At 35.4% G+C, this 13,373-nt stretch overlaps 2 protein-coding genes across 9 annotated transcripts in view; one reads left to right on the forward strand and one right to left on the reverse strand.

Annotated features, from left to right (window-relative positions):
* Window positions 1-13,373, forward strand: part of LOC122401849 (sialin-like) — a 35,675-nt gene continuing 22,302 nt past the window's right edge. For 2 of the 8 annotated variants that reach the window (XM_043404249.1, XM_043404250.1), the window contains exons 1-11: window positions 15-293; window positions 4,089-4,441; window positions 5,537-5,733; window positions 5,948-6,078; window positions 6,236-6,341; window positions 6,692-6,776; window positions 6,845-7,065; window positions 7,373-7,519; window positions 7,591-7,723; window positions 7,833-8,074; window positions 8,275-8,500. In XM_043404249.1, coding sequence (XP_043260184.1) covers window positions 4,417-4,441; window positions 5,537-5,733; window positions 5,948-6,078; window positions 6,236-6,341; window positions 6,692-6,776; window positions 6,845-7,065; window positions 7,373-7,519; window positions 7,591-7,723; window positions 7,833-8,074; window positions 8,275-8,496 — 1,509 coding nt within the window. In that variant the 5' untranslated portion in view covers window positions 15-293; window positions 4,089-4,416 and the 3' untranslated portion in view covers window positions 8,497-8,500. Of the gene's footprint in view, window positions 294-4,088; window positions 4,442-5,536; window positions 5,734-5,947; window positions 6,079-6,235; window positions 6,342-6,691; window positions 6,777-6,844; window positions 7,066-7,372; window positions 7,520-7,590; window positions 7,724-7,832; window positions 8,075-8,274; window positions 9,020-13,373 lie in introns of those variants that run through there. The other 6 variants (XM_043404251.1, XM_043404252.1, XM_043404253.1 and 3 more) reach the window with 6 other exon arrangements.
* On the reverse strand, window positions 10,634-13,335 carry LOC122401889. The gene is made up of 6 exons (XM_043404312.1): window positions 12,925-13,335; window positions 12,075-12,866; window positions 11,494-11,940; window positions 11,327-11,389; window positions 10,898-11,172; window positions 10,634-10,660 (listed from the first exon to the last, which is right to left on the reverse strand). The coding sequence occupies exons 1-6, from the start codon at window positions 13,310-13,312 to the stop codon at window positions 10,634-10,636; spliced, it is 1,992 nt and encodes a 663-aa protein (XP_043260247.1). The 5' UTR covers window positions 13,313-13,335.

Consider the following 13,373-nt stretch of genomic DNA (forward strand, 5'->3'; position numbering starts at 1 on the left):
AAAAGTCAGCGGCATTGAGTGTCTGAATCAGTCACGTTAGTGCGTGGCGTGTGTGTAATTGAGTATTTTGTGTGCACAGTGTGTTGTATTTAATCATGTGATGCAATAACGGTGGGAATGTAAAAATTATTTTTATAACTTAAATACTATCATATCTAGAAGGAAACGAAACGTGTTCAGCTTTCCGTTTTAACATCGAAGGTTGGACGACTTATTCTTCCGAATATTGACCGATACGATAAATTGGCGCGCAAATCATTCCTGTCACATTATCGAAGGAACGTTTAGAAGAGGTTAGTCCGATTATGAATCATATAATTAATCAAATTTATTGATATAAGCCAATGATGGGCTGAATTTTATTTAAACGATAGACCATTAATGAAAACACCGTGCAGTGTAATATTTATTTCATTAATGTTTTTCAGATAAGCCTTCATTTATTTAATGTGCAATACAATTTCAATTTACATTTCAAATTGTAATTTTCATTGAACAGGTTAACGAATCAACGGTTGATCATCTATTCGTTATTCGAAATTGTTATCTAGACAGGAATTTTTCCCATCTATGATACAAGCACTGATTGTTTCATTTTATTCATTCGATCGTTTCAATTAAAATAAACGTTATCGATGCAATTTTTAATTTAAAAAACTTCTATTATAATATAACACGATATACATACATATAATACGATGTGATACGTGTATAAAAAATACGTGTATATCGCTTAATGCTGTCTGTGTTCTTTTATGGATCTATTCACTATGCACAAAGCAGTAATTCATTACTTTTATCACTGATTAATGCAATCTTTTATGTTTCTCATTATATCGCCGTGAGAGTATTATCAATGGACAAGTGAATTTTTTTTACACACGTGTGTCCGAACACGATTTCCATTGGCATTTTCTTTAACCGTAGATGCTTGTTGGTGTTTGTACATATGTATATCCAGAATCTAAACAGTAATTTGAATGGCGTATATTTAAAAATAGTCCCGATAAGATCGCGTTTGCGGTTATCTTCGTCAAGGAAGCCTTGCTATTGATCAGTAATACTTTCATAGGGATGTACCGATAGTATTTAAATTTTCATTTTCATTAATGGATCTGGGCATTCCGTTCACCGCGTATTAGGCGGAATACAGATGGGTGTAGCGCAACATACATATAATGCCAACATGACTTGGCTGGATTTAAATTGCAATTCCGAAGTAACAATTTTCTTAATTTTTACGATAATTATATAAAAATGTTCGAAATGAATTAGTAAAATTTTCGCCGATGAAAATAAAAAAGGTCTATTTAATTTCGACGTCGTGGAAAGGAGAGTAAGATAATTTTGAAATTATATTCAACTGGTTGTACATTCGGGAAGAATGATTTGTGCAGTGAGAGGGGAAAGTCACTGGGTCCACTATCAATTAAGAGCAGATGTTGTGTGGTTGTTACTGGTAAGTAGGTACATACTTACTAGCGACTTTCCTCTCTCATAGTAATACTTACTACATATGATGACATAAATTCGTCATTTAAGAGGCAAACGTCCTTTTAAAACCGATTTAGTAATTCCAAGACTATTTTCCAACAGACTTGGAATCAATATACATCGATGATATAACTTGGTAAACGTATTTAAGATGCTTGCCCAACGAAAAGGAACCTTGGTTGGTGTCAAAGCTGGTGATTTTCCACTCGTATGGCAGGAATCTGTGTCGCCGGTTGAACGCCCGTCTACATTAATTCGTTTCCGGTTCAAGGAAAGTACTTAACTAGTGTTCGACAATTCAAAATGTTCTGTGAACGAGAAGGGGAAACCCTTCGGTAATAAACCTGGCGGTAAGCAACGTTATCGACCTTCCCTTCAAGCGGAAACAAATTAATACGGCCGAGTGTGGTGTAGCGCCGAGTTGTTTACCGTGTCTATAAATGTTTCCCACGACTCTTTTAACACGCTGTCACTGTATGATCCAAATCTAAATGAACAAAATATCAAGTATTAAATAAATAACACTTAAAAAGCTTTTACGTATATCTCGGAAACTAAGGCCGAGCGATGATCAGACATATGTGTCTAGGAAACATTTATGCATAATGTTGACCTCGACCACGCGTATTCTAACATCACTGATATCGCAAACTTTAAATTCCGAATTTATGTTCGATCGAATATTAACTGACATTTTTCCATTCTTTTTTATTATTATTAATTTTTAAACATATATTCTTGTGTAGTAATGTAGGCTTTATTTATTTAATTCATGGCTGATAACTGTATTTGTTATATTAAATTTTGAAGGAATATTTCGAAATATTGGATAATGTACATGAAGTAAATTTTTCTTGGAATATAGTCATTATATGTAGAGTGATAAATGGATTTACAGCGTTAATTCGAGCATTCGACCGCTATCACAGCTAGAAAAGTATTCAGACGCTCGACTTTGATGCGCTATATCTTAGTTAATTATAACATATTAAAAATGAAATGAGGTCGTGCACAATTGTCGCGTTTGAAAATTATTCGAATACATTACGAAGTTTACAATTTATCGTCCATTTCTAATTAACGTTTATACGTATATTTAATATTTGATGGGATTCTTGCTTCATCGCACATTTCAATCATTTAGATACATATATCGAAAATGGGTGAATGTTCTTCGTTTGGTCCCCTACTGTATAGGTATAAAATAAAAAGCACCCTGTACAAAAGATAACGTAGATTGTATTCTGCATTAGGAATTTAGCAATCATAATTTCTCTCTCTGTTTCATAATTTTGGTTGACTCTTGCCGATCTTATGCGTGGCCTTCCACATTTTGGACGCCTCAGGAGGTTATATCACACATGATAATTAGTAATTATGTAATTCACCGTTGACTTTTGACTAGATAAAGTCAAAGCAATCTTTCGAAAAGACTTTCTATTTTCATGGAACTTTATAACTTTCTTGCGCAATTTGATTAATACATATATGGCGAGACATATGTATAACACAACGTTTGTAAACATTAGCATTTGGCGTTATATAGTTACTAAATTAGTTGGTTGATGATCTTTCCACACGCTGTTATACAATGTTCGTCAATATACGCGTTATTATCGACACGTGAGATTTATCACTTCATTGTTTACCTTCGTTGTACATATTGTACTTGGACCCAAGATTTAAAAAAAGAAGTTAATTTTAATTTTTCACACGAAAATGGGAAACTCGGCTGATTTTTTGATAGTTCGAACAAAGTCGATTCATTACGTAATTACTTACTGCATATTTCAAGAACAATATTCCTTCGATCGATCAACAGAAGTGGCAATTATGTGCTGATGTAATTTTTTAATAATCTGCCTTATGCAACAGAAACTATTTACTCTTGTTCCGCCAATTCGTTATTAGGGATAATAAGATAAGATAAATAATCGTTTTTTCTTCTCTACGGAACGTTCCTTTTTCAATAGAATATTCGAATTGAAATTAAGGTAGAACATTCTAAATGGATTCTTGATCAGTCGTTAATTTTATTTGTTTGATCCAACAATTCGTAATTACATCTGATAAAGTTTCTCTCTATGTTTTATGCAATCGTGAAAAATAACATTTGAAATGGTAAATTGTACAGAGAAAATGAAGCGAGTACAAAATCCTTTTGCCATAATTTAATCAACCAATGTAATTTGTATCGATTATTTCGTAGTATAGATTAAATAAAAATGTAAATGCTCGTTGCAAAGTGTAAAGAAGGAACGAACGCAGTTGTGCAAAATATCGGAAGCATGTTTATCGTTCGGTAAATCCGAGAATACGACGTTGATATTATCGATTCATCGATACGACGATACTCTTTGCGTAAGTTGCACAGTACCGGTTATCTTTACGACATTATCGATTATTATCGTATTCGTGCATATTATGTACAACGCGTTCAAAGGATTTGTACGTCGGTAAAAATTTTTTTTTTTTGGAACGGACAATCGTACGTTTCTTGTAGCGTAATGTTGCGTCAGCTCGAGTAACGTTAACACACCGTGGCAGATTAAATATAGAATTTGAATGTAGCGGCAAACACGTGTCTTTTTCAGCGTTCCTCGCGGTGCTTTACGATTTCGAAGACGAGGACGTCAGCAGTGACGAGACCGAAACTAAAATGAGACCGTAACGATTGGAATATCAACCACTTAGAAAACCATGACGTAATACAAGTGGACCAATAGCTTATAGAGTTGATTAAATACCGAACTGAATTTACTAACCTTCCAGCAGTCCAAACCAAACTGTCGTTGGTTAACGATTATTATCGACATCGATTTCAAATATAGGGTTTGTGTTAGCTGTTGGAAAATTACTAAGGACTGTAGACCACTTTCACGCTGACACCTATAGCGCTAATTGTGTCTCCACGGTACCAACATGTCTTCCTTCCGCAAATTCAAAGGTATGTGCTTTCAAATTTAAACACACACATAATGACTGAAAAATATTTGTTCGTGTTACTTATGTTTGTTCGAAATTTAAATAAGTGGGTGTACTCTGTACAAGTCACGAAATCAGTACGCATAAAATTTAAATTATATTCGATGTGACGTTGAAGAGCTGATGAATGATCGATCGAATTCGTTGTTTATCTTTGTATCAAATTTTGGAACCCAACGATGTAACAGAACGACAACACTGATACAGAAAGGTGATATACGATAATAAGCAACAAGAGGATTGCATAGCTTAACAAGCACTCTAAACACTTGATCCAAGACTGAAGATTTCATGATAATTCATGATATAAAGTCGCACTGTTGTCTGTCGATGGCACTTTATTTATAACACTTTCACAATGGGACAATAAATACAATAATATTGATAATATTTTTATTTATTATAAAATTTAGTACACGTTTCACTTTCGCGTCTGCGTTATTCGTTCCAATTAACATTTTCTTCAGATTACCGGTTTCTTTTTGAAAAAGTTAGGTAAAATTTACTCACGAATAACGAAGAAAAATTTTAGGATTTATATATTCCTAAAGTAGCTTTCGCTTTTCGATTCGTTCACCTGGGTATCGATTTAAAACATCCACTCACGAATTAATTTACAAATGAAATGTACACAGAAGTTAGTTTATAAATTAATCCAGTCCAAGTCTGTCACTTACGATCAATCGTTGATAAACGCAGTTGCACAAACGCACAAAGTTCGGATTCGATAATAGAACTTTCGTCCCAACGTTTTACTTTTACGCTTCTGATTTCTTCATATGATAAGAATATTTTGAGATCCTTATCACGACTTGTAGTAGTTGAGATGATATATTGCTCGTTAGTAGACGTGCACTTGACAAATAATGATGCTTTATCGTTACTAGATATGGCATTGGCCTGGCCCTTGTATTCTTGTTATAGGCGTTCCATATTTTCGTCGTTCGTGTTAAAAAAGTACAGAATGTCCCGTATTATTTATAACAATAAGATAGAACTCGTTCTAATTTGGATGCGAGGTCGAATAGAACACATGTTTATACGAACTTCATTTCAGAGAGAATACCTAGGAGAGGAGTTTTAGGAGCAATGATGTTTTTAGCTTGTATGTTTTCATACATGATACGTACAAATTTATCCATTACTATTGTCGCTATGGTAAATACAACTAGTAAACATGGAGGGACTACTGGTCCAGCATGTAATGCTCTACCGATAAATAGTACCGTTAACAGAACTACAGTGATCAACGACGTGAGCCTTTTTTCCGATCACTTTCTATTTTTACGTACGATAAATATTGACAATTGTTTATTTTTCGTAAGACATTTGAATTTAGTAGCTTGACCAAAGCCAGAAACCACTTGATCGAACCAAACAAGAAGCGGTTCATTATATTATAGTTTTATTTATTCTTTAGATTAATACTTTATAAGATTGTTTCTGTATATGTATGTATACTTTTTAGTACGGCGAAAGGTACGAATGGAACCAACATATACAAGGTCTGTTACTTTCTGCCTATTTTTGGGGGGTTCTTCCATCAAGCGTGCCCGCTGGTCTTTTAGCTGAAAAGTATGGGGGTTCGAAAGTAGTAGCGTAAGTGGAATTTTATTATACATAGTTAGCAATTATAGAATTACGATACACATTTTGTTCCTTTTTTTTTTTTTTTTTTTTTTTTTTCCCCCCTAAATTACGTTCGTCGTCCATTGATGTGTATTCTAACTCTCTCTTGAACGATATGCTAATGTAGATTTGCGACACTAATACCTGCAGTATTAAACCTTTTGATGCCTTGGGCAGCTGGTCTCCATTATGGTGTGGTGTTTGCACTGCGTTTTCTGATGGGTTTCTTTGGTGTAAGTTTAGCTTAGTTTCATTTTTCATAAATTATTTTTATTTCATTCTGTCTAAACTGAAATATTTTTGCAAAAATATATGCATGTACAAGTGGTTGGTTTTGCATTCCAAATAAATCCTTTTACAGATCATATTCACCGTTTTGTAAATAAAGTAATTGGTCGCCTTTTCAGTGATAATACGAACGAAATCAAAATGACATTGTATTAGTTTTCTGTTTAGTCACCCATAAGATGAATTTGAAGTGCAAAACCTATAACGTACATATGTATATACGTATGTATATGGGTGTCCAGAAACAGATGTTTGAACTTTAAGTAATTTCTTAAAAGAAAGTACGCGTTTTTAGGCAGCTGTTTATCCTGCTCTTCATGCAATGATCGCTAGATGGGTACCTCCTAGCGAGAAGGGCATGTTTGTATGGACAATGCAAGGTATCTAAAAAATTTCGCAAGTAGAAAACACCATATTGAAGAAAAAATAATACAATATTGTTTCGAAGGTGGTCCTTTCGGTACGGTAGTAACATTTACTTTATGTGGTCAAATAATCAGTGCTTATGGTTGGAAAGCCGCGTACTATGTTACAACTGTGCTTATACTGATTTTCTATGCCTTATGGGTTTATCTTGTATACGATACACCCGATCGACACCCAGCGATTACAGAAAAAGAAAAAGCTTATATCAAAGAACAAATAGGTACAACTGTTTCGAAAGAAAAAGTAAGTAAGATAACTTTTAAATTAAATTAAATATGTAGAGGAAGTGCGTTATAATTGGAATACCGAAGTATTTAAACTCCGGAAGTTGCATCCGCGACTACAGCAATCGATAATCATTTAAGATTATTCTTCCTGTGTTGTGATGTTTATGAGTACCTGATGAGACCTCGGGAGAAAATAATTTTAGAAAGTCCTATTCCCGGTCGTGATTTTTTAGTTCGTCTCAAAGAAACTGGTATTCCAAATATGTATGCTACACTTACTCCGCAGATCAATTTTTGACTCGGATGGCATTTTAAAATTGTAGGTGAAACTGCCAGTAAAAGCCGTCCTTACCTCGGTACCATTCTTAGTTTTGTTATGGGCACACTTTGCCAATATGTGGGGTATTTATTTCATAGCTACGAACGGACCGAAATATACTTTAGAAGTTCTTGGTTTTAACATGAAATCGGTAGGTACTGTTCTATTTCTATACGTTCTAAACAATTTTGATAGAAATGAAATTTGTTAAATCGTATTTAGGGAGGGTCGATTACAGGATTACCTTACATAGCTAGACTTGGCGCTGGAGTACTGTTTGCTGCGGCTGGCGATTACGTCCGAAGGAAGAAGATGTTAACATTGTCGTGGATTCGAAAACTATTTATGCTCTTCTGTAAGCAAACAGTAATAACGAATAACCAGAGAAACGTAAAATTTATGTAGACAATGTTAAACAAGTACCATTATTTTCTACAATAATAAATAGAAATAATTTTCAATAGCTCATATCGGGCCAGCAGTTGCCCTAATTATAATGACATATGCTGGCTGCGACGCAGTAACCGCAATCATTATGTTAATATTGGCATTAACTTTCAACGGAGCTTCGTGCCAGACTAGTTTACAAAATCACCAAGATCTTGCACCAAACTTCGCTGGTTCTTTATACGGAATCATGAATACGTTTGGCAGTTTTCCTGGCTTTATTATTCCGGCAATTATTGGTGCTCTAACAAACAAAAGGGTACGTACAAAATCAGGTTCAGTCTACTCATGGTAGGTTCAGAGTACAACATTTTTCAACAAGTTATATGTAATAATCGAAATGTTCACGATATTTCAGCCAAGCGCAGCTCCATTTGTTGCGACAATATAGAATCAGCTTAATAGTACCTATATTAAGTTCCGAGCAAAATATTATATAATTTATCATCATTTTTATAGAACGGTGTGGAAGAATGGCGTATCATGTTTTGGATTTCTGCAGCGGTATTTACGTCTGCAACGATATTGTTCTGGTTCTTTGGTTCGGCAGACATTCAACCGTGGAATAATTTCGACCAAAAGAAAGAAATGGAACTCGCGGATGAAGGTAAACAGATGACAGCGGTGTCTACGAAGGAATCATCACAGTCGGAAGAAGAAGGAGAAAACGAGCGCCTGTAATTATGTATGTAGCTATAATTTATAAATCATAGTAGATATTGAATACAAATAATTTACTACTAAGGAATTGCATTTTTTTTTTTTTTTTTTTTTTTTATTTACTGACCAATTTTTCTACTTGTTTATCGCAACATAAAATATGATGCAGGAACTCAATTTCCTAAGTTATGTACAAAACTGTTAGATTTATACATTTCGTATGTAAATTTTGTCATGATTCACTTGTAACTGCATACAAAATACATAATAATACGATTTTTCAATTTTTTCTTATAAAACGTGCATCGTTTCGATGTTCATGAGCGAATTCATTAATTTAAAAATAAGATGAGATAAATTTCTTTTCGAACATTCTTTAAATTCTTTTCTTCATAGCCCATTCGTTGCGCATACATTTCATGCGAACGACTTGGTGTTGTGTCTGAATCAACACTTCTACCATTTCCAGTATGCGACCACAGTTTCTTTGTTTGTGTGCGCGCGCGCGCGTGTGTGTGTCTTTTTTTAATATGTATACTAAAGAGATATTACCACCTCGATTTCCATTATTATTATTATTATTATTATTATTATTACAAGTAGCGAAAAGTGTTTAATTTAGTTGAATGGTTTCGAAAGAGGCACAATATTCTAATGTTACTAGATTCTTTGTACTTACATAGGTGGATGGTAGGTAAATCCTTAATTGGGAGGAGTGGGAGAAGGTAGTATGGTGGGGGCTCCGCGTAAGCGGTAGATGCGGCCCGCTAAGTAGTGGTTCAACCGTCGAGAGTTTGGTATAGTAACGCCATTTGCTGTCCACGCCAACATATAATATAATCGTATAACAAATTGCACGCAATTTCTACATTGTTCGGTACAATACTGTGCGTATTCTTCATCCTAAAATGTTAATCCATATCATCCATCGGTGCATCGGGAGTTTTATGGTGGTTAGGACTTGAAAAGAATTCTGCATGTGGCTGTGCGCAGAATTGTTCGCGAGTGGTTGTTGCATCATATAGACAAGATATACATATGGTACATTTCTAAATACAGTATTGTCTCTCTATAGCCGCGCGTTTTCGGATTCTCTATAGACGCGAAGCTATCCCCACTACTTCGTTTGTAATCACCGTGCCGCGACATCGGGTATCGGATATCAAAGAGAAAGCCGAAGAAAAGTCGACGAGCCCCATCCCCCTTGAACGCTCGAGCGTGAAATCAAAGAAAGCCGAATAGACAGACTACTCGTCTCTCAAGTTGCGTGCGCCCGGTCCCGACACGCGCGGCTATAGAGAGACAATACTGTAATATTCATTGACGAAACTTTATACACGGTTCGCGGAGAAGTAAATTTAACAAATATGCACTATCGGACAACGGAAAATCCATATTAGCTTCGTGGAATAGAACCTCGACATCGAAGGACTTTGAATGTTTGGTGTGGCTGAAATCATCATTGGACATTATCAGTGGATAACAGGTCAAAAATACTCTATTTTTCCATCTAAAAACGTGCCGTTTTTAATATGTTTGACAATGTGATAGCATAATGGCTATTCTGTACATTGTGGTCAGTGTTCGTGGCAGAAATAAAACAGATCTTTTCCCAACCGCTGGATCGGACATGGATAGCGCGATCAGAGGACGTTTACAAAATATTCAGTGTTTTCTTTTACGTTTTTGTGCGAGCGTGTGTATTATAATTTATTTATTTTGTCTTTATTGACAATAACTTTATATTTAAATCACGATACTATTTTTTTTTTTTTTTTAAATAAATTTTGCGTATAAACATACAAGTATGAAGAAGTTGATCAGTGCTTTGGAAAAGACATACGAATCGAAAGTAGCAATCCGGTTTTCAAAGACTTTACGGTGCAAATATGCTAGTGTGGTTTGGATGGAAACTACATACATATATGGACAACCGTATTATTACTCCGTGCGCCGTTTTAATAGCAAAAATGTTTGAAAAAGTTTCTTGGTGTTTGATGAACTTATACGAGTGCATCGATCATAGCGAACAACCCTTTGAAAATGTGTTAAAAATAAAACTTATTTTCCAAATATGTAGCTCGATAATTGTCGTAAACCTTGCTTTATCCAAAGTTGCGAAGAAAACTTTATAATTGTTGAATGCATTACGTTACATTTACACCGATACGTGTAAAGATTGTTTCTTAAATACACAAAAAGAATGTATACGCATTTATGTTTGTTAATTATTAAATATTCAAAAGCAAAAACTTTATTTTTATATACTTTGAGCATCAGAATTTTCCAATAGACATATAGGAATAATTTTGAAACCATTTCTATGTGATTTTGTAGGAACACGCGAGTTGCCTTTTTTACAAATATTCTTGGTTCGTAAAAAGGTTTTACAGGTTTGGCGCGTATAAAAGGTATCTTGTACAAATGTTTTATCGATGCTGCTGCTTTTACTCGAACATGCGTTACAAGTCGACTTATCGCATATATCTTCAAATTCTTTTGATAAATTACTTTTATTCAAGCTTTGCGACGAAGAAGCAAAGCAGTTTTCTTGACTACAGAATGTATCTTTGAGTATTCGCAAAGCATTCGCTGCTTGGGAAGATAAAGCTCCTCGAAGGTAACATGAACCTTCGCACGACTTTGAAATTAATTTTTCCGACGATGTTATCGTTTGGTTCGTACTGCTCGAGGAATCTGTAAAATATGTATAACGTATCGTATATCGGATAAGAAGCATGTTTCGTGAACCTGCCTGCCCTTCTCAGGACAGTGCGTCACTGGTAGAAACAGAATCGATACTTCCATTACGAATGGACGGTAGTAGATACGAATTAAATTAAAATTTTACCTTTCATCGAACATGGCTTCATCAAAGTAGTATCAACAACGTAAGACCATTCGTTAATGGACTCTAGAAAATGATGATAATCAGTTGAATAGTTTTGCAAATCGTTATTACACGAATAATTATTTCTAGACAGTTTATAAATATCCTAATTGATCTAGTATATTTACTTTGTGATACGATTTTCGGTTGCAAGAATATATTGATCGTTCCATCAGATTTTTCAGACGATTGTTTTGAAATAGGTACGTAAGGCGTCTGAGGAGCCGGAAGTTTGTTTACGGGACGATACGAAGATTGAAGGCTCGTTTCTTTATCGGAAACTGTAGTCATAATATAGCAAGGCTTGTACGCTAGTAATATATCTTGTGTGCGTAGTATGTTGATTTCTGGCCGCGGAACAGTTTCGTTTTCGTAATCGCCTAAACACCACCGACATTCCGATGGTCTTCTGCACACGGAACATACAATAACGTCCTCCTTATCGTCCTTGATTTTCTGTACTTCCGAAACTGCAGCTATACTTGTCTGAGTAGAATTTGCTTCTGTTTCTGTTTTCAACATCGACTCAAGGATTTTCTTTCTCCGTTGTTCCAATATTTCACTTATTTCCGTAGCTGCATTACAAACAAGAGTATGGAATCTTATTGACAATATCTTACTACACGTATTCATTTTTCAATAACTTTATAACGAAGTACATATACATAGACTCGGCGAAGAAATTTATATTAAAAGATTGTGTACTAACGTTGTAATTCCTGTTCAAGTTGTATGAGTTTGTTGACTATGGTCATTGTTCGCCGTAGAATCTTTCCTAAAATATTGTTCACTATCTTAGGAGCATTTCTCGAGACAGTATCGGAAACGATTTGCAACAAATTGTCCATTAACGGTACGACTACGATCGTTGCCTCGAAAGGATCCACAACGACCTCGAGTTTCAGTTTTCGTAACACATCTTCCTCTTTCTCCCCGCGTAATTTATACGTCACTATAGTTTGCGTTGTTTGATCCAACATGGGATACCTGATTCTATCGGTACATTTATTGATAATTTCGTCTATTATATCGTCTATTGCAATCCTACTGTCGATTCCTTTAGAAATACAGTCCTCCAAGTAACTCAGCATTATATTCTTTGTTTCGCAATATTCCGACAAAAGCGTCGTATTAGATTTTTTCGGTTCGCAAGTTAACTCGGTTTGCGTTTCACTGTCGATGACAAGAGTGTTTCTATGATAATCGAATTTTATTAAAGTCTCCGTCTCTTTATCCTCCGTCTCTATCTCTCTCTGACTTGTTGGCTCAATTATCCAAAATGCACGAGCTATTAAAAAGTATAATATCTCTGTGACTTCCATTTCTGCTTCTTCCTCGCTCGTAACTGTCGCTACGAATTCCTCAAGTTCTTCTTCCGCGATGTTCGTGGTCAGTTGAGCCGTTACAGTGTACAGTTGCAATGTTTTTGGATGGAAAGTGATAATAGTTGTTGCAGCATTGCTGCTCTTTATCGTAGGCATGGGAACTTGATTCATGGATGCTAAGTAGAAATATTCAATATTAGAAAAAAGATGGAGAAAAGGTTGCATTTTACGTACTCATGATATCTTTGTAATACGTTAGGGGTGGGCATGGCGGACTCATGTACATCGTTTGGGAACCTTCATCGCGATATTCGACAGAGATACGAACGATCGGTGTTCCTTGTAAATACGTTTGATTTTCTGCATCCTGTTGCGATCTTGGCCCATCCTCTTCCTCTGTTATTTCTACTTCCCAGTCTATAGCCTCCTGTTCCGATTCGTTCGAATCTAGAAATTGCCTGTGAGTAAACGATCTTCTGTACACAATTTTCTCATCGAGATCCAACGGTATGTCTGCTGGTGCGGATAGGATCGCTGTGTCTAAAATTTCTCTAAGCGTTGCATCTTCCTCGGGAGTTACCGTGATAACGGTTTGAGCCCAAGCCTCGTCTTCCGATCTCATCTAACGCGAGAAACAATACGAAGCCAAGCCCCCCTTTCTCTCTTAGTTTTCAATGAATTTT

The sequence above is a fragment of the Colletes gigas genome, unplaced genomic scaffold (genome assembly GCF_013123115.1).
Source record: "Colletes gigas isolate AHSC1104 unplaced genomic scaffold, ASM1312311v1 Colletes_gigas_Sc00029, whole genome shotgun sequence".
NCBI classification, from domain to species: Eukaryota; Metazoa; Arthropoda; class Insecta; order Hymenoptera; family Colletidae; genus Colletes; species Colletes gigas.

Excerpts from the sequence above, each read along its gene's own strand:
- LOC122401889 (XM_043404312.1), bottom strand. The coding sequence starts at position 13,312 with ATGAGATCGGAAGACGAGGCTTGGGCTCAAACCGTTATCACGGTAACT. Across the intron at positions 11,390-11,493 it reads ACCGAAAATCGTATCACAAA|AGTCCATTAACGAATGGTCT; the intron begins GTAAATATACTA and ends ATCATTTTCTAG. Across the intron at positions 10,661-10,897 it reads GCAGCATCGATAAAACATTT|AAACAATCTTTACACGTATC; the intron begins GTACAAGATACC and ends TGTGTATTTAAG.